Source organism: Rhinolophus sinicus, linkage group LG06 (assembly GCF_036562045.2).
Source record: "Rhinolophus sinicus isolate RSC01 linkage group LG06, ASM3656204v1, whole genome shotgun sequence".
In the NCBI taxonomy this organism is placed as follows: domain Eukaryota; kingdom Metazoa; phylum Chordata; class Mammalia; order Chiroptera; family Rhinolophidae; genus Rhinolophus; species Rhinolophus sinicus.
In genome coordinates this window covers 55359352-55385045 of record NC_133756.1, presented here as the reverse complement: position 1 = coordinate 55385045, position 25694 = coordinate 55359352, and the positions used below count along the sequence as shown (strand labels likewise).

Sequence of the window (25694 nt, the reverse complement as noted above, 5' to 3'; positions counted from 1 at the left end):
CCACAAAGCGACAGCTGATACTACCAACCACCTGGGTTCAAGAAGCAGATTTTCCCGATTTCCCAACCAAGTTTTCTTAGGATTCGGGAATGGAAAAGAAAAAATTCCCAAGAACGAGGGAATTCCCACCTGGAAACCCTAGTGATTAATAGGAAAAATGTCTAAGAGATACATTGTGAGTAGTATATTTCCCATTGCGGGTATTACTGGGTTCAAGGAGCCTATTTTCCCGATTTCCTGACCAACTTCTCTCAGGATTCGGGAACGGGGAATCAAAAAAAATTCCTGAGAACAGGCGGGAATTCCCGCCGGGAAACCCTAAATGGGAGGCTTTTCTGACTTCCCTCACTCTCCGCTCTATATCCCTTAATTCATCAAGTCCCATCGATTCATCCTCCCTTGATATCTCTCCAATCTGTACACTTACCCATCCCCCCAAACCACCTCCCTAGTTCCAGCCCTTCTCATTTTTTTACCTATATGACTCCAACCGCCCTGCATTGGTATTCTGGCCTCTGGCCTTGTGCTTTTCCAGCTGGGATCCTGCAGCCAGAGGAGTGATACAAGTTACAGCTAATCACAACTGCTTCCGCCCTAAAAGCTACTCAGTGAGTTTCCATTAGGGTAAAGTCCACACTCAACATGGTGTACAAGACTTCCGGACTCAGTGCCTGCTGGAATCACTCTGTAAAGAAACACCTTGTTCACACGCTTCACTCTCACTAGAAGGAGCTACTGACGGGTGTATTTATGGCAGCGATCCAGCATGTAGCAGAGTGTAAGGGGATCAATACATGTTTGTTAAATGAAGTTAGGAAAATCTTTAATGGAAAGCAGTATCAGGGCTGCCTATGTGCAAGTGATCCAAGAAAAGGCATAAAATACTTTCCCCCCTTCCTCATTAGCATTACGGTTTTGTCTTTAGCTTTTTTACAACTAACGTTTTTATTAAAGGATAAGGTAGGCTTGTTATGAAAAAGACTGCAACATTACAAAGAGGCATACAGTAGCACAGGAGGCCCCCGCCCTCATACCACTGCCCCTGCTGCCCCGGCACTGTTAACTGTGTATCGTTCCAGAAATGTTCGATGCACGCAAAGTTATAGTAATACATGTTATTACTATTAATATTAGCATTATTTCACACAGATGGAGTCACATTACATATTCACTTGCATATCAGCTTTTTTCATTACTCTTGGACATTTTCCCGTAATATTATTATAGATCTTCCTCATTTTTTAAAGGTCCACATTGTCCTCAATTACATGACTCTACCACTCTCTCTTCAAACAGATCATTCATTGGTAGGCATCTAAGTTATTTCCTGTTTGGGGCCATTCTAAACAATGCTGCATTTATGGTAGATAATTAAATGTCAATCTTTTGGTATATGCAAAAATTGCAAATTGGAATATTAAAATAAATATACACCACAACTAAGTGGGATTCAGTTCAGGAATATAAGAAGGGTTGGATATTAGAAAATATGTTAATATATTACACAATATTAATAGATCAAAGGAGAAAATCTCCATTGATGACTGATAAATAGGGATATTCTCTTAATTTGATAAATGTGTGTATGTGGGCACATGTGTGCGTGCCCACACCAAAAGTTACCATGATGCTTAGTGAAGAAACATTCCCGTAAGGTCAGGAACAGGAAAAGTTAGCTCACTGTCACTGTTTTTGTGAAAAACTAACATCTAGAGGTACTAACTGATGCTATTACAAGAGAAACAATAGGCATAAAAATTACAGAGGAGAAGGTAAAATTATCATTCATCCTCCCTTGAAAATATATTTCCAGAAAACAACTTAATCAACTGAAAAATGATCTCTTTTAAAAAACTGAGATATAATTCACATACCATCTGTGGGGACAGAGTCCCAGAGAGCAGTTTCCAGGCTCTCGACCTCACATGGAAAGGTGCTGGCTCGGGTAGTAGATGGCCATCAGCTATAACCAGTTAGCCATTGGCCACTGATATAACTGCCATGGCTGAGCTAGCAAGGGTGGATTGCAGTTAGCAAGTGGGTTGGTTGGCAGAGAAGCGGACGGCAGGTTGTGGATCGTGTGGCTCCTGCTTCCTGTGTCTCCAACCCAGCCGCCAGCGAGACTATAGTGGTATGACTCCCCTATCTATGGCTCCATTGGTGGTCCTTTTTGGCCTCACCATGTCCTGTGTTCTTGTATGGGCAGCGGGAGCTGAGACCCTGCATGACCCCATACAATCACCCCTTTAAAAAGTGCACAATTCAGTGGGGTTATATGTAGTCAGAGTTGTGCAATTATCACCACTATTCCAGAACATTTTCATCACCCCCCCCAGAAAAACCCCATACCCATTAGTAGTCCCTTCACATTCCCCTTACTCCCAGTACCTGGTAACCACTAATTTACTTTCTGTGCCTATGGATTTGCCTGTTTTGTATATTTAATATACAGTTGACCTTTGAACAACAAAGGTTTAAACTGCATGGGTCCACTTAAACGCAGATTTTTTTCAATAAATACCTGTAACGTTGGGAGGCTATTGATGTGGCAGGAGGACTTGTATGCGTTGGTCTGCACCATTTTATATAGGGGACCTGAGCAGTTTGATCCTGCAAGTTTTGGGGGCTCAAAAGTTAGGGCTCAACGCCCTAACCCGTGCATTGTTCAAGGGTCAACTGTAAATGGAATCATATAATATGTGGCCTTCTGTGACTGGCTCCTTTCACAAGGAGAACACTCACATAATGTTTTCAAGGTTTTTCCAAGTGGCAACACGAATCAGTAGTTCATTCTTTTTTACTGATGAATAATATAATAACATAATATAATATGAATATCCCACATTTTGTCTATTCATCCGTTGATGGATATTTGGGTTGTTTCCACTTTTTGGCTATTAAGAATAATACTGTAGGGTGGCCAGTTAGCTCAATTGGTTAGAGCATGGTGCTAATAACACCAAGGTTGCTGGTTCGATCCCCGCATGGGCCACTGTGAGCTGTGCCCTGCTTAAAAAAAAATAAATAATACCACTATGAACAATGATATACAAGTGTAAACATACATTTTCAGTTCTCTTGGGTATATACCTAGGAGTGGAATTGCTGGGTCATATGGTAACCCTAATTTTAACTTTTTGAGGAATTGCCAAACTGTTTTCCAAAGCGACTGTACCATTTTACATACCAATTTTTCCACATCATTGCCAATACTGTTATTGTCTGTCATTTTTTTATTATAGTCATCCTAATAGGTATATAGTGGTATCTCATTGTGATTTTGAACTGAAAAAATATTTAAATGGTTGGATAGTTCAATAAGATAGGTGGATACAAATTCTTTAATGTATCAAAAGCCTTCATATACACAAACCATAACCAGTTAGAAAATATAATGAAACAAATGATCCAAACCAAAAAAATAAAGTAATAAAGTTTTTTTAAAGTCAAGATATATATAAAGAAAACTTTAACACACTCCTGATGAGCACAGAAGAAGAGCTGAGCAAATGGTAAGGAATAGGTGTTCGTAAAAAAGAAAAAAGATTTCCCCTGCTACTCTTAAATGGGAAGACTCAGCATCATTAGTTTAATTCTCCCTATATTAATCTATAAATAACATGACTACAACACAAATACCTCCTAATATTAGAGCCAGACTAGCTGTAACTATGGCTCATATAAAAGATGATACAAAATTACGGTTTTATCCACAGATCCAGCCTTCCTGAGTTCCCATCCTGGTATGCTGCGTATTATTAGCTTGGACAAGTTACTTAAATCTCTGTATCTCAGATGCCTCTTCCATGAAAGGGGATAATAATATCTACCTGGTAGGGTTGTCAGAGGATTAAACACATTAAAATGCATTATACACTTTGAATAATACCTGGTACATAACAAATGCTACATAAGTGCTAATAATATTATGTGGGAAAAATAATTCAAAAATAGGATAAAAAAAGTCTTTAAAAAGTTAGGAAGGAGGACTGGCCCTACTAGAATATTAAAATAGCACAATTCTGGTGAATCAAAATTAAGACAGCACAATGGAATAGAAGAGAGGATCCAGAAACCCAAATGCATATGAGAATTTAGAAAATGATAAAGGGAGCATTTCAAATTAGTGCAGAAAAGGAAGAGTGTTCATTATCAGAGATTCTTGGACAAAATTCCCACTTCACTATTTATACAAAAATACATTCCAGATGAAGTGAAGATTTAGGTATAAAAATAAAACCATAAAAGCACTAACATAAAACATGATGAAATGATTTAATAACCTGAGTGCAGTATAACCCCAAACCTAGAAGCCATAAAAGACTGATTGATAAATCCAAATATATGAATTTCTGTAAGACAAAAAATAAAATACCATAAACCAAAATCAAAAGACAAACAACCCAGGAAAGAATAATGGTAACACATATCACAAAGGGTTGGTTTCCTTAATACATAGAGAACTCGTACAAACCAATAAGAAAATGACCAATGACGCAATAGAAAAATAAGCAAAACTCAAGAACAGATAAATCACAAAAAGGAAATACAAATTATTTCACATATGAAAAGATGCTCATCTTCACTCATAATGACATGAATTCAAACTACAACTAGAAATCTTTTTTCACCTGTTTGGTAACGTGGGTGTGGGGAAATAGGTACTCTCACACATTGCTGGTGAGAGTAAAATGGGTACAATCTCTATGAGAGCAATTTGGCAAGATCTGTCAAAGAATGCACAAACAAACCTTTGACCCAGCAGTTCAACTTCCTAGGAATCTATCCTACGTATATATTTGCACTTGTGTACAATAATGTAAGCGCAAGGATGTTCACTAAAGCATTGTTTGTAATAGGAAAATACTGTATACTTAAATGTCCAGCTATTGGGGGCTGTTAAATCATCACGATACATATGTACAATGGAACAGGCAGCTCTATCTGCCTTAAGTGAAAGGGCAAGTATAGCATATTACCAATTGTGTATCACCTATGTCACTAACATCAATAAACATACAGCAAGATAATATAAAAATGCTGAGACATGCATAAAATCTGACAGTATTTCCAAGAAACAATTTTCACTATTGGCTTACAGAGGGAATTGCAAGGCTGGGGTATGTGAACAAGGCTGTTTACTTTTCCCTGTACCTTTTTTGACAATTTTGGATTTTGTATTTTTTGCGTGAAATTAAGCTTGTTTGTTGCAATGAATTTTTAAAACTCCATTAATTTATTTGCATTTAGTGAGGTGGAACTCTAATCTTGCCCAAAGCTATGACTTGTCGGAAGACGTATAAGACGTTCATACTTCCCTGGAGGAGCTGGCAGGCAGAGTGGACGGCCGACCTCTGCACTGGCCTCAAGGGGCAAGGGTGCGGACATTCATATCGGAAATAGAGATTGCTGGGCCTCACCCTGGTAGACTGAATTAGAGTCCCGGAGTGACGCCCAGGAGTCCGCATTCCTGCGAGGACCCCACTGGGATTCAGGTGGGTGACAATTTTGAAGCCTTCTCGGCGGGAGGGGCAATCAGCTGGCACAGCGAAGCAGCACAGGGTGTGGGTGCGTTTTGCCGTCCTTCCCTCGCTCGTCCCTAGGAGCCACCGTCGTGCTCCCGGCGAAGGGGTGTTACCCCTGGGGCGTGGGGGCAGCTCTCCCGGAACATCTGAGACCCCGTCCTCCCCCGCGCTCTCCTTTGAGCCACAACAGTGAGGCCTCGCTCGGTCGCCTCCCGGTGCCGCTCTTCCCAGTACCTGGATCAGGGTCCTAATCGGCGGGGCCCCGCCCCTAAACCGCCGAGCCGGGGTAGCTGAGGGGTAGGGGCGGGAGGCAGGGAACAGGACCCACGCGGTTGACTATAGGTGAAAAGGCCGCCGAAGCCCAAAGCAGAGCGGGAAGAGAAAGGGAATGGGAAGCGAGTTACACCGTCTATGAAAAGGAGAGTAAGCGGATAAATGATAGGGATAGAAAATAAGTTCCAGGAGATAAAACTACTACGACTCCGCCGGGACTCGAACCCGGAACCTTTGAATGCCTTCAGCCTCTAGAAGTCCAATGCGCTATCCATTGCGCCACGGAGCCACCTGTTGGAGTTTTTGCGCATCTGCTATATTAAACCAGAGGCAACGGCCGGGCGCCCTTCCAACCGCCCCTTCAGATGTAGCTGCCACCAAACGTGAGCTGTAAGCACCCGTCTTCCCGCAGCGACTGCCTTTCAACCAGATCAGCGAGCCCCGCGAGCGAAGAGAGGCCGCGAGTCTGCCGCGTCCCGGCGGGTCCATCTGAGGGCAGTCTCAGCCTGGCCTCCGACCCGCCCAAGCCGACCTACCCAGTGGCGCACAACAAATCACTCCCGAGCTCTCCCTCCCCTGCTCCCTTCCTGACGGAGCGCCCCGCCTACCGGGTCTCTCCGGCCCCGCGAAGCAGGCCGTAGGTCGGCCGTTGCGCCGTTAAGCCAGGCCGGTAACACCGTGCACTTACGTCGCACCTTTTAGCGGCCGATCGCGAGCGGCGGCCCCTCGTGGATCCCGGGCTCTTCCCTGGTCGCCCGTGGCCGAGACCCGCTGCTGCGAGCGCGGGCCGCGGCGACGTCTGTGTGAATGCTTGTGCGTGCTTATTTGCGCGGGGCTCGGTAAAACGGGGTTTGGGTCGCATTTTGCTCCCCACAGACCCAGAGCCGAATTTCTGAGGCATCCGGGCCCTGGTGGACTGAGGGGGGCGACGCGCCCCGCACCGCAGCATCCGCGGAGAACTCGCCCAAGCGACGGGAGCTGCCTCCGCTGGCGCCGCGCAGCCGCTCCAAGCCCGCGCTTCCGGAGCATGCGGCTGCGTGGGCGACAGCCGTGAGGGTGACTGCGCGCGTGGGGGCGCCGAGAGCATGCGTGGGCGGGCGGGCGTGGGGTTTCCCGGGGCTGGCGCACTACGGAGCCAAAGGCTGCTCGGAATATCGAGGTCGCTACGAATCAAGGGAGTGATTTCGGAGAGGCGGGGGTTCTTGAATGCCTCAGTAATCCTCATCAGTACAACCCCAAAGCCCCCTGAAATAGACAATCTAAACAAAAACTGCGTGGTTGCTATGCAACCACCAATGTAAGACAAAACCCCTCGCCTCTGGCTCCAATCAGCCTGCCTCTTTCCGTGCCCCCGCCTGGGTAGAAATTGCGGAGCTGCGACTCTGCGTATTCTTCAGGTCAGTCCGCAGCCCTCGTCTGCATCTAACCAGGACAAACCACAGCCTACCCTGTGGTCCACGCTATTTCTCCCTGCCCAGCATCTTCGGACATCAAAGCAAAGTCCTCTCCATCAGAGTTCTAAAGAGGGCCAGGTAGCTCCCAGGAAGTTTCTAGTGTGGTACTGTGTTTCCCTGAAAGTGACTGGGGCTTATGTTAAATTTTGCTCCAAAAGACGCATTAGGTCTTATGTTCAAGGGATGTCCTCCTGAAAAATCATGCTAGGGCTTACTCTTCTGTTAGGTCTTATTTTCGGGGAAGCACAGTAGGTATGTTTATATTCGTATTTATCCCACAACAATGCTATGAGCAGCTACTATTGTCCCCTTTATAAAGAAGGGAAACTGCGGTTAAAAGAGGTTAAATGCATTGTGTAGGACTAGCTACGGTGTTTCCCCCAAAGTAAGACGGGGTCTTATTCTGTATTTCCCCGAAAAAAAGTCCGGGTCTTATATTAATTTTTGCTCCAAAAGATGCATTGGGACATATTTTCAGGGGATGTCTTATTTTTTCATGTACAAAAACCTGCATTTATTCAAATACTGTCATGTTATCATCTTCTGGAACATAATGTACTAAATGTGTCTGTCTGGCTGACGATATTAACTGGGGCTTATTTTTGGGGAAACACAGTAGTAAGTGTCAAGCACTGTGAAGAATCTGAGATTTTTACCCTCTTTGCAGGCTAACATGTCAAGGTCGCCAGTTTCATGGATGCTGACAGAACACACAAGACTACTGAATCAGAGATGAAAGACTATTACAGCAAAAGCAGTAGCCAGAGTGTCAACATGTTTGTGTTGGTTCCCTGAACCCCAGTTCTCACAGAAACGAAGCAGATGGGCCCAGATATGTGTTTGCACATAAGGTTGCATTACAGGAGAGAAATGCTAAGCTTGGGGATCCCACCATTTTATAGCAAGCAGTAAGCAAGCCTGCTCTTTGTCCCATAGGGAGACATTTCCTCATCTCTCAAGGTTGCTCACTGCAAGAATGTGCAAGAACGGGAAAGGCCGATGGCATTGTCTCTCCATACAGTAAGTGGCAGAGTCCGGATTGATGCCGGGCCTGTCTGTTTCATTTCACCATTATATAAATAAAGTTCCTTGACATCATGCGTTTTGTGTTTAACATTGTTTTGTCCCTTTTAAGATGAAGAAAATAAAACTCATGTCTTCATATGCATGAAGCAATTCTCACATGTACAAAATTAGCCCTTAAAATAGGATATGACTTTAAATCATATTTATTTAAACAAATTTCTGTTGAACTCTGCAATGTGCCAGGATTGATGGCATCTCAGAGTCTTCACTGGTCCTTGGAATTCCACATGGTAGAAAAGGGAAAAAGGGATGCTCAATGCCCCTGTAGACATACCATACGGAGGAATGCTGCCTGGGGACGTTGGAGCCAACTCTCCAATATGAGTCATTGATATGAATAAGTAACAATTCAGAATCATATAAAAGTTTTGGAAAGGGGAATTGGGGCAAAAACCTCGTGCTAAGGAAAGATATGTGTGTCCTTAATTCCGCTTCATGAATCAAAGAATTTTAGATATTTGATTCCTGTCACTAGTTGAGACCAAACAAACCCCTTGTCTGTGTCATGGAAAACATTACTATGATATGTGCTCAGCAGACAGTGTGGGAAAATCAGACTTGTGTGACAAACTGTGAACAATCAAGGTTGTACTTTTTACACCCTACAATTAGAAGATTGGGAAATCCACAGCAAAACAAGGGGTGTACGTGTTCTCTGACAATAAGCAGTTTGTAGTGAGGCTGGCTTCAGAGGCAGCAATACTAGCATGTAAAAGGAATGAAAATGTGTATTTAGTTGCCGTCGGAGGAGAAAGGTCCAGTAGGTTTTGTCTTTCCCTTTGCTAAACCTGAGATCTCGCTCTATTTTCTCAGGCAATTCATACAATAAACAGTAGCCATTACACAACCTGAACCAAGAATTCCTGCAAGTAAAACAATTATCTCTTCCTGCCAACAGAGGGAGCCAAAGCATGGTCTGTAACCAACTCGGAGCAAACTGATCTCTGCCCAGATGCAGTTTGAGTTCCCTGGACAGCAAAACCGTAAATTAAACACTACTTCATTTTGGTGTTTTAAAGTTCAAATCCATTATACACCTCTGGGAGTCTGCAATAACACTTTTCATGTTTGTACAGCAGAATTATTTTTAAGTTACTATGTTTTACTATTTGCAGTGCTTAGAAGCAGCTTAAACTTTCCCCAAGAGGTCTAGAAATCTCCTATATTGTTATGTATTTTCACTAGCCTTGCTTTGTTCCAGAGGGAAAAGGTAGTTGGAATACCAGTTTAATTCAATTCAGTGAGTATTTAGGGAGAATACAGTTGGGCCTCCTGTAGGAGACAGAGTGGAGGTTTAGGACACAAGGAAACTTCAAATTCCTTAGGAGAAATATAACCTGTGAATATGAAACAATGAGCGAATAATGCAAGGTAGCATATGAAAAAGTGACAAAATGTGATTGGACAACCCTACCAGTCAAATGTTTTTGAGTTTGCACTCCAAAATAATAAGCACTTACTACTATACTCATTAAAAACATACCCCCAAAAGAAATTATAAAAAGATAACATTTTTAAAAAACAAAGACTTTGGTAGTGGAGGTCGGGAGCACAGGCTGTGGAGTCAACTCCTGGTGGTCATGTCATGGCTCTGCCTCTTATTTGGTAGATATGATCCTTAACTTCTCAGAGCCTTCATTTCCTCATCTGAAAAATCCTAAAGTTGTGAGGATTGCAGGAATTAATCCTTGCAAAGTTTTATCTCAGTCCGGGCACATGGTAAGTGTGTGACAACTTTTTGCTGTCATTATTAGCAAGCCAGTTCTCACACATCCTGCAGGAACAAACCACAATTCAGATAACAGCATTTGCTAAATTTGTTGCAACCCAAGAAACATTCTCCACCTCCCTACTCCATCCTACCTGACAATAGGCATCATGTCCGCTATCAAACAGAACATTCAGCTTTTCAGACTGAAAACATCCACCCTCAGCTTCATGATTTCTTCGCAGTTCTCTCCCCAAGAACCTTGGATGGATTCTTATTTTCATCCACCTCTAACCACATAGTTTCCAAAAAACAAAGGTGTAGTCCACCCCTAAAGGACTTAGGAAGACATGTCTCTTGCCAAAAAAATCTACCCACAGTATTTAAATCATGGCCTTTTTCAACCGAAAAAAATCTTAGCACTGAGTTTCTCCCAAGCCAATAACCAAACTACTAGGTGGTAAGGGAATAGGGGAAGGAAAAGAAAAATTTTCCGGATGAGGAAATTTAGACATTAAGATAGAAAAGAGGAACAAATGGGTCCTTATGGAAGTACAGCTGGAGATGAGGGAGATAAAAGTTGGGCAGGAAGGATTGAGGCCAGATGTGGCAAAGGAGGTGCAGGCAGGCTGGATTCAGGATGAGGAAAGTGGATTTAATGCAGTAGGTAATGGGGAGCTACTAGTTTCTTCTGGCATGAGAATGGACATGCTTTTGAATGATGAATTTAGGGGGTGGAGTTTAGGTGTACAGGCCAAGGACCAGGGAGACAGTATTACACCCCATTTAATTTGTATTTACTGTTTTCCTATGACTTCATCTCTTCAGCAAGCAGTGATTGAGGGTCGAGTTGACATACAAAGAGAACAGACACATGCCTGGCTTACAGCCTAATGGAAACAATGACAGGTACACAACTGTGATGCAAGGTAAAAAGGTCTCCAAGCGAGGTAGGTACAGTGGTATGGGATTTCTGGGTGGGGAGGGGGGGGTGATCACATCCTGAGACGGGTAATTAAGGAGGAAGGCTGCATTTGGAAAGGGCTATTGAACCCAGGGCCAACCTGCACACAAGAAATGCTGGGCAGGGGGTTAGCACACAGAGTGGGTGATTTGAAGAAGATAGGACAGGCTGGGTAAATGGGACAGGCTGAGCAGTCCAGTGCACTGCTTCTAAAAGGGTCCAGCTAGTTTGGCCATGGTTGCAGTGGTGCTGGTGGAGAAGGTCACTGGGGTTCAGGGCACTGGTGACAAAGTCAGGCTTGGATCAGTTCCACGGTTCTGTGTTACCAGCTCATTCACAAGAGGACGAAAATCAGTTGAGTATAAGTGGAGCATGATCTATCCCCCAAAAGGAAAGGCTTGGGAAGAGCTGGTTGAAAGTCTGAGACTAGTAGGCTCGTGTTCAGAGAAGGGGCTAGTTACAAAGGGAAACTGAGGCAGAAACAGGTATATCATTTTCTGAGGCAGGTAGCACCAATAATCCCACACCTTGTGCTCCTTGACTGGGGCTGCTGACCAGGCTTCTAAGTCTAATAGAGCCCAGGAGGGATGTAGAGTCATCCTGTAGGTGGCAGTCACCACCTTCTATTGAGATGGCTGGACAAAGGCCAAGCCTGACCTGAGTCTTCAAAAGGAAACAGATTTTGAGCCTGCAGAAAACGCACTTACTCATTTAAGCACTGAGCACAGCTAAATGTCGGGCTCTCCCCTAGTTCTCTGTGGTGAAGACACTTTCCTTGCTCCGATGTACCTTGCAATCTTGAGCAAAGTCAGACAGGAGAACATGGATGGATATAGGAAATCAATTTGACTTGTCAGGAGATACAGCTGAGAGAGTCAGAGGAGCAAAGATCTGGAAGAACTTTGAATGCAAGGCTATGGGGCCTGGAATTGATTGGCCCATGTCCTCCAAGAGCTTTCCCAGACATTCTTCTCCAGCCTAGTCTGGTGGTGGAGAGGGGCTCCTTTTTTGGGTTTTCCAAGGCACCTTGGAAGCTCTATAATTTTCTATTTGGTTTTCTGTTTCCTCTCCCAGACTATAAGCATCTTAGGGGGAAGGAACCATGCCTTCTTGTGTCTAGCTCACAGAAAGCTCCTTTAGATCGTAGTTGAGTCCTGTAGGCAATAAGGAAATTACTTGACCACGTCCATAGCTTCTCTTCTGCATTAGGACCAGATACTCTTGAGAGCTAAGCATCCTTGCTTCCTAGTTCTAGGCAATTCTCCCCAAGGCTTAGCATAATGCCCTGAATACAGTGGGCACCTTATAAATGTTGCCTGAAAGGCTTTGTGGAAGCAGAAGTTGATCTTCAGCATCCTAATTCTGCTTTCAGTGACTCAGTTTGAGGGAGTGGGTCTTCAATTCCATCCCACCCCACCCCACCCCCACCAGATACATGTCTCTTCCTTCCAAGTTCTCACCAAACAAAGGCATACCCCCACTTCTGGGCCCCACAATGGATAACCATCTATTAAAGCTTAAGTAATCTTAATTCTTTAGCAGATGTGAATAAAATAAGGAAGTAATAATACATTGTGCCAGGCACTATTCTGAGCTCTTTGCGTAGCATATGTGAACTTGCTTCAATCTCATAATAACCCTCCAAAGGAGGCAGAGTCATTGCCCCTGTCCCAGAAGGGAAAGCAGACCACAGGGGGAGCAGCAGAATTGGGCCAGACGCCTGTCCCCAAGTTCACAGTTACCCTGCACTGCAGCTGTTTCTCCCAGGAAAGAGACCATGAGAGAACCAGTGAGCAACTGGTAAGAGGTTTATTAGACCAGCGGTCCTCAAATTCTGCCGTACACTAGAATCCTGATGTCCAGGACGCACCAGAGACCTTAAATCAGAATTTCTGGGGGTGAAGTCCTGTCATCAGTGTTGTTGTTTTTTAACTGCCCTCGTGATTCTCAGATGCAGCCACGTTTGAGAACCAGCGCTTCCTGCCCTTCCCGTGAGAACACCAACGCTGGCCCAGGAGCACCAGCATCACCTGGAAGCAGGTTAGAAACGCAGGATCTCAGGCTCCACCGCAGACCTGCTGAATCAGAATGTGCACTTTAATAAGATTCCAGGTGATTAGTTTGCATCAAAATGTGAGAAGCACTGGTTTAGGGCTTAGATATTCAAACTCTCATTAGTCCACGTGGGCTTCTGTTATTAGCACTAATTTAAGTCTTTATTAAGTAGATCTCAAAACTCCATCAAATAGCTCAGAATCAATCTGATTTATTGGTCCAAAAAAATGACCTGAGGAAACCATGCCCTTTTACTTCCTACTGTGTGAGGAACTGAGGAAGAAAAGTTATATTGCAAAGGATGTCCAACAGGACCTAGGTTGAGTCCATTCCAGAACAGGCAGAAGAATCACTCCGGGCTGCCTTCCACCTTCTGAGTCAGACCAAAACGACGCGCAATCTGTTAGGTGCTGACCACACCTGGGCTCCCAAGCTGATTGATAAAAAATGTCTTCCAGCCAGAAGTGCCCAAGCTTTCAGGACCTCAGCTGTTTCCTCATGGTGTGGCTGTTATAGACCCACAAACGACAACTACAATCCATTGATTGTCTCAATGGAGGTCTTGTTACTTGTCATCAGCTTTCTGACTCTAGCGAGAAACATTGACCATTTTTAAGTTCTTTCATTTATTTGCCATTGCTTTAGAATGCCATTTGTTTTACCTCGTCTTCATCAAGTTCTCAACGCTGCTTCACAGGGCGTGTATGAATAAGTTTTAAAGGCAGTGGTAATTTTCCAACCCTCATCCACTCTCTACCCTGTGACCATATAATCTCGTCATTAAACCTGAGACCACTGTCAGTAGGACAGACTGGCTCATCTCTGTAGTCAGTGGGAGGAGGAAGGAAGAGGTCTCAGAGAGGCATGACCGAGTGGGGCAGTGTGGTTTAGTGGGCTTTGGAGATAGTTGTAAGACCCTGGGAAATTACTTAACCCTCTGAACCTATTTTTACACTTCTAAGAGGGAGAAAATAATTTCTGTCTCTCAGGATTGTCAAGTGCAGCCTATGGCCTCCTGGATCTAAGAGGTGGAAATTCTCCTCCCAGAGGCTGAGCCCTCAGCTGTGAAAGATGAACGTTGGGTTCTCACTCACTGCCTTTCCCCATGTTGCCTTAACTCAGGTTGGAGGTATTTTACAAGGCGCAGTGTATCCTTATGGCCCTTGGCTATGGAGTTCTGCTCTTTGTTTTAGTTCCCACGTGATGGCGGAAATGTATTAAGTTGGTGCAAAAGTAATTGCAGTTTTTGCGATTATTTTTAACCTTTTAAACCGCAATTACTTTTGCACCAACCTAATAGTATCTTCCCTTCCCCCTCCTTTCTCGCTTTCTCTCCTCTCCCTTCCTGCTTTCTTCCTCTTAGATGTACTTATAAGAGGACTGGATGTCGAATCAGGAGACCTGAGTGCTAGCCTGGTTCTGCCACTTACTTAAGGTAAGTCACTCAACCTCTGGCTTCAGTGTCTTCATTTGTTAGGGGCTGGCCAGATATCCCCAGGGTCCTCCTAACTCCAAAATGCTTTGATTCTCCAAAGTCCACAGGACTGTGGGAGTAGCAGAGAGAGTCCCTCTCTGATGAGTGGCATCAAGACAGCCCCTGGCTGGGTCTGTCTGCCAGACTCTCTGGCGGTGTCAAGTCCCAGCCGGGCAGATGTCACTTAGAGTCCCCCCTACTGGCTTCAGATAGGCCTACTTTGGATAAATGGCACACTTGTCTTGCTAAATCTGACCAACTGAAATCATGCCATATGTGCTCATTACAAACCTGTACTTGTGCCAGCCAGATGGATTGGTGATTCCTGGGCTCCCAGATGAAGTTGAAATGCCCCTCGTGGTGGCACAGCTGGCCTTGAGAGGCAGTTTTGTTTCATTTTTCAGATTCCCATGTCCTGTTTAAATTCTGTTTCTCTAGTTAATGTGTTTTCATTTCTTTATTTGTTCAATAAACCCTTCTTGAGCACCTGTTACTCTGTGGGACCCCAGACATACAAAAACAAATAAGCACAGAACCTCCCTTTCTGGAGCTGGCACTGAACATGCTTCCTGGTGTTCCACTATCTTACCTACTGGACTGTCCAGCCCATTTCCTTCCACTGGCTACTTGGCTCTGCTTGGGTTCCTCCACTGGCACGATGTCCCTTTCTCTGTGGATGTTTTACACATGCACATGCTCAGCCTGAACTGGGACTCTGCCCTGCCCAACACACACACACACATCCTTACCTCTCTCTCTGGCTATGGCGTTTTCATTCTTCAGGTTTCTGCTTAAATGTTCCATCTTTAGGGAAACCTTCCCTGACTGTCTCACCCCCAACTCCAGACTATATAGTCCCAAAGCACCCTGACTTTCCTTTCCCAAACATTCACCATCTTGTAACTGCTCCTGCCGTCTTCTTCTCCTTCAGGACTGTGATCTCCCTGGCAGCACTGAGGAGCCCGGTCTCCCTCAGTCACTGCCAGATCACTTCCTGGCACACAGTAGGCCCTCAACAAATGAAGCATGAATGAATAATACATGGGTGAGTGAAGCTGTCAAAGGGAGAGATACATAGACACACTGTGGGGACAGAGCCAGGAGAGCAGTTTCCAGGCTCTCGGCCTCACGGGGAAAGGTGCTGGCTCACTTATTAGATGGCCATCAGCTGTGGCTGGGTGGCCCTCAGTTGTAACCAGTTAGCCATTAGCCACTAATATAAGCGCCATGGCTACACTAGGGGGGTTGGCAGATGGAAGATTGCGGATTCTGTGGCTCCTGCTTCCTGTGTCTCCAACCCAGCCGCCAGCGAGAATATAGTGGTATGGGCCCCCCATCCATGGCTCCGTGGGTGTTCCTTTCTGGCCTCGCCATGTCCTGCGTTGTTGTGTGGGGAGTGGGAGCTGAGACCCTGCATGACACACACATAGCCTGTCAAGGGCTATACTAGGAATGTGAGCAAAGGCTGGTGGGGTAGAAAGAGCCCCTGGCCCCTGGGATAGGGAAGGGGTAGGTGGGAAGGCCCAGCAGGAAATTTGTACCTGGTCTTAAAGGAGTAGGAATGAGAAAAGTGCAGAGGAGAAGGAATGGCAGCCCCAGTAGAAGAAACAGCACAAGTGAAGACAAGAGGCGAGGGCCTCTGGCACCCCACGGCCTGGGAAGCTCAGTGGGGCAGACGTGAGCGTCCAGGGCTGGCAGGGGACGCTGGGAGCGCCCAGCCCTCAGTCGCCTTCTCACTGGACGGCCAGCCCACTCCTCTCTTCTGCTCTGCCTCACCCCACCCACCCTCCTGCCACCCCAGACACTGCTTAATAGCTTTCAGAAGCTCTGGGTCTGGAGTCCTGAGCTGGCAGTCCGTTCCAGAGAGCAGGATTCTGCCTCCCTCTCTCCCCTCCTTCCTTTCACTCACCACCAAATTCAATTCATATTTACTGAGCTCCTTCTCTGTGTCAAGAGTTGGAGAGTTTTCTTCTCTTTTTGAAACTTTGAAAGAGAAATCTAGCCTAAAACCAAAAATGGTTCCTCTGGGCTGAAACTATGGTCGGGGCAGCAGAGGAGGGGTGGCATGTGGGCAGATAAGGGCAGGCGTGGGCTCTGGCTGGATCCTGTAGTGGTCACAGATTTAGAGGGGCCAGGTTAGCTGAATTGCCTGGAACAGAAATGAGGCAAAGAAGGAGCAGAGCAAGCCTCTCTCATGTTGCATGCCCTTCAAATGACGCTCTGGGTCTGCTCTCTGTGGCCTGGGGGCTGTTGGAAATGCTCATCCCGTGGGTGCCAAAGCTTTGGCCCTCAGGAGAGGGAGGCTGAGCTCAGGGTAAAGGGGCATCTTGAATCCCCACAGGAAGGGACAAGCAGAAAATGCAGAAAGGGGCTGCTATTTAGCCCCTAAAAACAAAGCAGAGTGGGCAGGATAAAGGCCAGGCTGCCAGTGGTAAATGCACTGCAGGCTGACGTGTGTGCTGGGAGCCACCAGCCAAGGGGCAGGCTCAGGGGTGACAGCCCTGGAAATGAGACTGTATCCTTGAGGTTGACTTTGGGACATAGGTTTATCACTCAAATACTTTATCTTGTGTTATTGAATGGGTTTTGTGTGTACTGGTTCCCTAACTTGACCATGGGTATTGAGAGAATGTTACGCACTTATGTGTCACTCAGGGAATCCATTTCAGAGCTGACTGAACTCACAGACGAGTCTCAGTCAGCACATTTGAGTTTTGATGGATTGGTAGAGAACGGAGGAAGGTATGGCTTGGAACAAAACCCAGGTGTGCGGCTTGCAGCCACGCCTAACAAAACTGCCTCTCTCACAGAATCTTCTTCTGATGGCTGAGTCCTCCCATGAGGAGGGATTGCTCCTCGGGCCACCTGAGTACACAGAATGAAGTGCCCAGAAGGAAAACTTAAATCCTGATTAAGTGCATTTTTTGACGACACAGAAGAAATGAGGAGGAGGAAAGGCCCTGGCAGGCAGCTTTGGGCTTACGGAGGGCACCAAAAAATGTCATTTGAGGAGTGGGGAGAGGAGACAAGAAGGTTAGTGTGACAGGAAGCCTGGGAGGAATAAAGCCAGGAAGCAGAGTAGGAGGGAAAGCGAGCCACAAAGAAAGGAGGGGGACCTTGCGGGAGGAGGGGGAAGAGCCAAGGGGAGAGGGATGGTGCATCTAAGCACACGGGCGGCCAGCATGGGAAAGAAAAGCAGCCAGATTCCTGGTCAGTGTCTCTTCTGACACTAAGAGGGTGTCATCAGAGGTCCAGAGAGCATAGCCCCTGTCGGCCTCCATGGGGAGGGGTCCAGCGTGGCCCAGCTCTCTCCGACGGGTTGCCCTGCACACAGCTGGAGCCAGCCTCCACCTGTCAGCGGGCCACGGAGGAGCACTTACTCCTGGCTCCTCACCTGTGCATCCGACTGCCAAGCATCACTTTACAGAGGGGCAGCGGCATTGGGAATTCTGAGAGAAAACATGGAGAGTTGTTTCTATTCATATTTTTATTCTTTGGGATCCCTAAGTATACTGGCAGGGACAGTTCACGAGACTAGTGCAAGGGCACTTTAGGCAGGGTGTATGGAGCAGGCAGGACATGGAGTGGGACAGGCCCCGTGGGCAGGGCCTGGGGTGACAGCCTAGGGTTCGTTGGGTCATTCAACAAACATTTGTTGCATGTCTGCTAGAATAGAGCAAATGAAGACAAAGTCTCTATCTCTTGGATTCTGCTTTACATTTGCGATGACATTCTAGTCAGAGGTGATGGACAAGTGAACAGTAAGACACTTTTGTAGGTATATTACGAAAGTGTCTTGGTTGTTTGATTGGTCATGTTTACTGCTCACCCAGACTGAGGCTGCTTGGGGGCAGATCTCCTCAACTCTGTGGCAACATACAGAGCAGAAACACAATCAGTATGTACTTTTGGGTGTCAATACTAACTTGGTTTTGCACATTTTATGCATTTTTTTCCCTTTCATCATTTCCAAAATAGTCAATAATCCTTCAGAGTGAGACGGAAAGGAAGGCTTCTGAGGGTAGACTCCTCCAGAAGGACAGACAACTGTCTCCTAACTGTATTCCTTCCACCAGTGTCTTCCCCGAATTCACCTTCCTACACTCCTAGAGGAATCTTTATAACATGCTAATCTCATCATGTGACTTCCTACTTTAAAAATTGTGATGATAAATTGGTTAGGATGCTTGTGACTCTTAAGAAATAGAAAGCCCTGGCTTAGCTGGCGTAGCCAAAAAGACAGTTATCATCTCACCCAACAAGAAACCTGGGAAGGTGGTGCCCAGTAGGTGAACTCAGTGGTTCCAGGACCACAGCCCAAGTTCTTCCCTTCCTACTGCACTGACATTCCCAGGCTGAATCCCTTCAGGGATGCGCAGTGACCACTCGGGAGGCATCCAGCCACCAGATACCCAGTGGAAGAAGAGACACATTATCTCCTGAGTATCAATATCAGGGAGGAATGCTTTCCCCAGGCCCCAGCAGACTTGCCCTTAGGACTTGTGGGCCAGGATTGGTGGGTGCTTCCTCTTGAATTGCTGGCAAGGGACTGGCATATCCATGGTTTTCTTTGAGAAGCACAGGGCCGCGTGAGGGTAGATTTCCTGATCAAGAAAGGGTTTCTGCCTCACACACTGCTGGTGGGAATATAAACTTGTACAGCCACTATGGAAAACAGTATGGAGGTTCCTCAAAAAATTAAGAATAGAGCTGCCATCCGACCCAGCAATCCCTCTTCTAGGTGCTATCTACTTGAAAAATTTGAAAACACTTATTTGTGAAGATGTATGTACCCATGTGTTCATTGCAGCATTATTCACAAAAGCCAAGATATGGAAAAACCTAAGTGTCCTTAGATGGATAATTGGATAAAGAAGATATGGTACATATATGTGATGGAATACTATGCAGTCATAATAAAGATGAAATATTGCCATTTGTGACAACATGGATGGATATTGACGGAATCATGCTAAGTGAAATAAGTCATATGGAAAAGGAAAAGAACTGTGTGATTTCACTCATATGTGGCATATAAAACAAAAAGCAACAAATGAATAAACAAACAAGCTCATAGATACAGACAGCAGAGTGGTGGTTACCAGAGCGAAAGGGGTAGATGGAGGACGAAGAAGATAAAGAGGGTCAAATATACGGTGACAGAAAGAGACTTGACTTTGGGTGGTGAGGACACCATGGAGTGTTCAGATGTTGTGGTATAAAGTTAATACACCTGAATTAACCAATGTCACCCCCAATAAATTTAATTTAAAAAAAGAAAGGGGTTCTATTAGTCAAGGAGGCAGGGGTGAGTGGTGACTTGTTGACAGGTAGGCAATCACAGGTATGTGTTACAGATGACTTCCTCTCACTTTCAGGAAAAAACTCAAACTCTGTAGCAGGACATCAAAAGCCCTTCATGAGCGGGTTGCTGCCTGCTCCTCTGGCCTCATTTTTGTCAGCAACACCCATCTGCCTTTCTCCAGCCGTACCAAGTAATGCAATGATCTGAATCCTCTTTGTTCTCTAAGGTCTCAGTGCTTTTGCCCATAATGTTCCAGCCCTTCCGCCTTGTTCTTCCAGCCAACTCTTCTTCCATTACCACCCTGCTCAAGCACATGCTTTTCCAAAGCCTCCCTTGGCCCCACCTCCAGATTGAGTTAGAAGCTGCTCCTCTGAAGACGAGTACAGTGGTCAACCACACAGACTGTGAAAGCAGACTGCCTTGTTCAAATCCCATCTCTGACACTTACGAGTTAATTGACCTCAGGGAAGATATTTAACTCTCTGAGGAATCTGACTGAGTCTTCTTCTGTAAATAAGCATAACAATGGTAAAAAAAAATGGGTCTAATAATAGAATATTATTGGACAATGTTATTAGTTAGACAAGTAAGTTCGCGAACTTGTTGCTATGATGTTGCTGAACTTTTTTGATATCAGAGGGATTATTCATTATGAATTTGTACCAACTGGACAGTTAACCAAGTTTACTATTTGGAACTGCTGAAAAGGTGGAGTGAAAAAGTTAGACAACCTGAACTTTTCGCCAACAATTCATGAGTCTTGCATCATGACTCACAATGCACCAGCTCACACGGCACTGTCTGTGAGAGAGTTTTTAGCCAGTAAACAAATAACTGTACTGTAACACCCTCCCTATTCACTGCATCTGGCCCCCAATGACTTCTTTCTTTACCTGAAGATAAAGGAAATATTGAAAGAACATTTTGATGACATTCAGGACATTCAAGGGTAATGGGATTCAAGGGTAATATGACAACAGCTCTGATGGCCATTCCAGAAAGAGTTTCAAAATAGGTTTGAAGGGTGGACTAGGCACTGGCATCAGGGCATAGCTTCCCAAGGGGAGTACTTCGAAGGTGACCATAGTGATATTCAGTAATGAGGTATGTAGCACTTTTTCTAGGATGAGATCATGAACTTAATTGTCAGACCTCATACCTCGCTGGGTTGTTGTGGGAATTATAAGGTCTGTAAAGTGCTTAGCACAATACCTAGCACATCAAAAGTGCTCAGTAAATGCTAATTTTTGTTATTTGGTGGTGGTTCTTATTAGATGCCTCATGGAGGGGCATCTGTCTGCCTGATGTGCCAGAATGTGATTCTGAGATATTTGATCACCTTTTAAAAAGCCCTACCATTTCACCACCCAGTGTATCTGCATGTTGAAAGATGGCCCTATAGTCTTTGGGGCAGTGGCCTTCCGTGCAGGCAGACAGTGTGGTATGTACTGCAGACGGGTTTGCAGCTGCCCTTGCCACCATTCTCTGACTCTCTCTCTATTCGGAGGGCTGTCTCTCAAGAGAAATTCCAAGCACTCACCCATGATTTCACAGAGCTCTCCCCTGGGCCTGCTCTTGTCGGTCATCTCCTGGATGGATCCGAGGACGCTTGGCTTCTGGCTTCTGTAGGAGATCCCCACCTCTGATCTCTGAACTTCAAAGGATTCCACCTGAGGAGGATCACTGGGGGGAGTCTCAGGAAAGGAATCACCCAGTGACTAGACCCCTCAGAGTTGGAGGAAAACCTCCCAGAGGCAAATGATGAATTGAAGGTTCTGTCAGGCCCAGCAGTACTCTTACCGATTTCTGCAAAAAGTGGGTACTCGAGTATCATCTGCAGCTGTATTTGTGTGAGTGTGTTCTGGGTTTGGGGTTGACTCTTTAAAGACTTGGTGAAGTCACAGTGTTTGTGGTGGGTGAAGTAGAGACAGGAAGTACTTTCAAAGGACTAACCTCTCAGCATCTGCCTGAATTTATAAGTTGCAAAGGTCCGTTATTTAATGCAGGTTGTATTTTAGGATGAGGGTTTTCACCCACCCTTGAGTAGTCAGCTTATTCCTACAAAAAAAGACCCAGAAAACAGCCAGGAGTAGGAAGCAAACTACTGTACACCCAAGTATTTTAACAGCTAAATGTAGGGTGGACCTTAGTAACAGACAGAATGGGAGGAATAACCTAGGAATGTGCCCCCTGCCCTAAACTATCTCCCCCAATGACTTTGACCCCTGCCCGTTTGAGAGTCAGCCTTAGGGCTAATACGTTGGTCTTGATTCAAAATCTGCTGCTGGCTCGCAAAATGTGAATTGGTTAGCAAAGTCATCCAAAATCGACAACCCACGGAGGATATAATTATAACAATAATTTGGTACTTTTATATTTCAAAATTATCCTAACAGACATTTAGTCAGTACTTTTCTGTTTACAAAAGAAATCTCACCTACATTGATAATACCAAACAATTATTCAGCACGTACTAAGTACCAAACACTGTTTTAAGTGCTCACATTCATTGCTCATTTGATCATCAAAGAATCTTATGGGTCTGTGGTCCAATGTCACCTTACTGTGTTACTCAAAACCACAGTTCCTCATTCACCCATTTTATTCCCCTCCACAGCACCTATCACTCAGACATCCTATATGTTTACTTCACTACCTGTCTATGTCACTCCACCAGAATGCAAGCTTCCTGATGGTGAGGATTTGTTTTATGCCCAGCACCTAGGACAATGCCTGGCATATAATAGGCCCTCAATAAATAGTTGATGAATGACCAATAGTGCTATTATACCCATTTTACAGATGAGGAAACTGGGGCCCCAAATGGTTAAGTAGCTTGCTCAATCACAGCCAGGTAGCAGCAGAACTGGGATACAAACCCAGGCAATTTGGCTCTGGAGACACATAACTGAAACAGCAGCCCAGGTACACGGCACGACTAGTCAAAAGCAGGTCTGAGTCAGGGGTCTTAAGTGGTAGGGATAGATCAAGGTATTCAGCTCGTAGGAAGGAGAAGAGGTGGTGGGCACTGAACACTAACATCAGTTCTTTGACACGTGTGCATTAGTTTGACCTGGCTAAGAGTGCTGGTATCAGCCTGGCATGAATATAATCACACAGAAACCAACAGATATTTACTGAATCGCTTCTGTGTACAAAACACCGAACTAGGGGTTAAGAGTCACTTGGCAATTAAGTAGCTCATAATCTAATTTTTGTGGAGACAAAGCAGTAGCACATGAAAAATTAAATAGCAAAGTCAGTAGTATTAAGGGTTACATAAAGCGGCACATGGTTAATGGTCAAACCAGGAAGCCAGAGAACCAGTGCTTCACCCTACAGGAGGGAGGAGTCTCTGAGGCCTTGAGGTGGACTGGGCAGCTTCATGGAGAGAGCAAGGCTGCACCAGTCCTGGCAGAGCAGGAGGGCTGGGGAGCTTCAGGGGAAGGTGAACGGGTAGGGTGAGGAAGTGGGAGGAGCGGGGGACAGGCGAACTCCTTGAGGGGAAAGTGCTGTGAAGCCAAGTGCTGCAGAGATGCTGGGCTGGGGCATCGGGGGGAAACAGAGCTAGTTAGCTGCCTAAGAGCACCTGGCCTTGGGAGTGCTGGAGGATGGACCTGAAGAGTGGAGAAGGGTCAAGTTGTGGAGGGTATTAAAAACCAGAATGAAGAATGTAATATGGAACTTATGGACATATGTCCACCTTGAACGGGGAAACAACCCAGAGACAGGGAAGGAAAATAGAAGGGGAATAAAAACAGGAATGCTACCAGAAAGGATGTGGGGGACCAAGGGAAGCCTGAAGAACCTAATGGCTAAGGGCATAGGCTTTAGAGTCAGCCTGAGTTCAAATGCCACCTCTGCCACTTCTGAGTCAGGTAAAAACCCAAGCCACTCAAGCTTTCTTTTTCTTTTTATTTATTTTTTTTTGGGGGAAGGGGAACAGGACTTTATTGGGGAACAGTCTGTACTTCCAGGACTTTTTTCCAAGTCAAGTTGTTGTCCTTTCAATTTTAGTTGTAGAGGGTGCAGCTCAGCTCCAGGTCCAGTTTCTCTTGCTAGTTGCAGGGGCTGCAGCCCACCATCCCTTGCGGGAGTCTAACTGGCAACCTTGTGGTTGAGAGGATGCGCTCCAACAAACTGAGCCGTCTGGGAGCTCAGTGGCAGCTCAACTCAAGGTACTGTGTTCAATCTTAGTTGCAGGGGGCGGAGCCCACCATCCCGAGCGGGACTCGAGGAGTTGAACCAGCAACCTTGTGGTTGAGAGCCCACTGGCCCATATGGGAATCAAACCTGCGGCCTTCGGAGTTAGGATCACGGAGTTCCAACTGCCTGAGCCACCAGGCCGGCCCCCACTCAACCTTTCTTGAGATTTATTTTCTCATCTGTATAATGATAAATACAAACAGAACCATTTCACTAGGTAGCTGTGAGGTCAATCTAATGAGATAATATGACAACATATGTAAAGCACCTAGCACAGTGCTCAATAAATGAGTTTTAAAAAATGGAATAATATTGATTATATTTCCTATGCTGTACTTTATATCCCCAGGACTATTTTATTTTTAAAACTGGCAATTTGTGTATCTTAATCCCATCACCTTTTTCACTTATCCCCCCAACCTCCCTCCCATCTGGCAAGCAACAGTTTGTTTTCTGTTTGAGTTGTTTCTGTTTTATTTGTTATTTGTTTTGTTTTTAAGATTCCATATGTAAGTGAAATTATATGGTATTTGTCTTTCTCTGTCTGACTTATTTCACTTAGCATAATACCCTCTAGGTCCATCCATGTTGTCATAAATGGCAACATTTCATTCTTTTTTATGTCTGAGTAATTAATATTCCATTGTATATATGTACTTTCTCTATCCATTCGTCTGTTGATGGGCACTTAGGTTGCTTCCATATCTTGGTTATTGTAAATAATGCTGCAATGAACATAGGGGTGCAAATATTTCTTTGAAGTAGTGTTTTAAATTTCTTCAGATAAATACCCAGGAGTGGATTTGCTGGGTCATATGCTAGTTCTATTTTTAATTTTTTGAGGAACCTCCATATTGTTTTCCATAGTGGTTGTACCAATTTGCAATCCCACCAACAGTGCATGAGGGTTCCCTTTTCTCCACATCCTCGCCAGCACTTGTTTGTTGATTTATTGATGATAGCCATTCTGATAGGTGTGACGTGGTATGTCATTGTGGTTTAAATTTGCATTTCCCTGGTGTTTAGTGATGTTGAGCATCTTTTCATATGTCTGTTGGCCATCTGTATGGTCTTTTTAGAGAAATATATACTTAGTTCCTCTGCCCATTTTTTAATTAGATTGTTTGGTTTTTTGGTGTTAAGGTATATATCCTTATATATTTTGGATATTGACTCCCTACTGGGTTGATCACTTTGTAAGTTATACAAATGTCTAATCACTGTGTTGTACACCTAAAACTAATACAATGTATGTCAACTGTAATTGACCAATAAATAAATAAATAAATAAATAAATAAATAAATAAATAAAATAACATGGAATAGACACTCTAGGAATGCTTCACTCTCTGTCCCAAGAAACAGAAGGTAAGTCCAGATCATGCTGGCCTCCCCTGGGGGTGACATTTTTCGGCCTCTGATTTGATGCCCTGGAACTCATTCATTCCCTCATATACACAAGTGTACACTCACATGTAAGGCTAAATAAAACTCCTGCAGAAACAGGACAGGAAGCTGAAGCGATACCATAAAGTCACAGCAGGGATTCCTGTTACCAGGACAGTGTTGGTTTAGCAGGATGTAGAGGGACTAGGGAAACAGATGGCTGAATAGTAAATGTTGTGGAACAATCCAGGAAGGTAT

At 45.0% G+C, this 25694-nt stretch overlaps 1 protein-coding gene, 1 long non-coding RNA gene and 1 other non-coding gene across 6 annotated transcripts in view; 1 reads left to right on the top strand and 2 right to left on the bottom strand.

Annotated features, from left to right (window-relative positions):
• Nucleotides 1-7090, bottom strand: part of LOC109458541 (uncharacterized) — a 48231-nt gene extending 41141 nt beyond the window's left edge. For all 4 annotated transcript variants that reach the window (XR_012497305.1, XM_074335155.1, XM_074335154.1 and 1 more), the window contains exon 1: nucleotides 6494-7090. Coding sequence is in view for 3 of the 4 variants with exons in the window: in XM_074335155.1 (XP_074191256.1) it covers nucleotides 6494-7023 (530 nt within the window). In the remaining variant the exon portion in view is untranslated. The remainder of the gene's footprint in view (nucleotides 1-6493) is intronic.
• Nucleotides 6003-6087, bottom strand: TRNAR-UCU (transfer RNA arginine (anticodon UCU)). The gene is given in 2 exon segments: nucleotides 6003-6038; nucleotides 6051-6087. It is a non-coding gene; the product is annotated as a tRNA-Arg (tRNA).
• A 4000-nt stretch (nucleotides 7091-11090) lies between the features above and the next one.
• On the top strand, nucleotides 11091-15697 carry LOC141572392 (uncharacterized). Its single transcript, XR_012497754.1, has 3 exons — nucleotides 11091-13050; nucleotides 14429-14500; nucleotides 15471-15697. It is a non-coding gene; the product is annotated as an uncharacterized LOC141572392 (long non-coding RNA).
• The last annotated feature ends 9997 nt before the right edge of the window (nucleotides 15698-25694 follow it).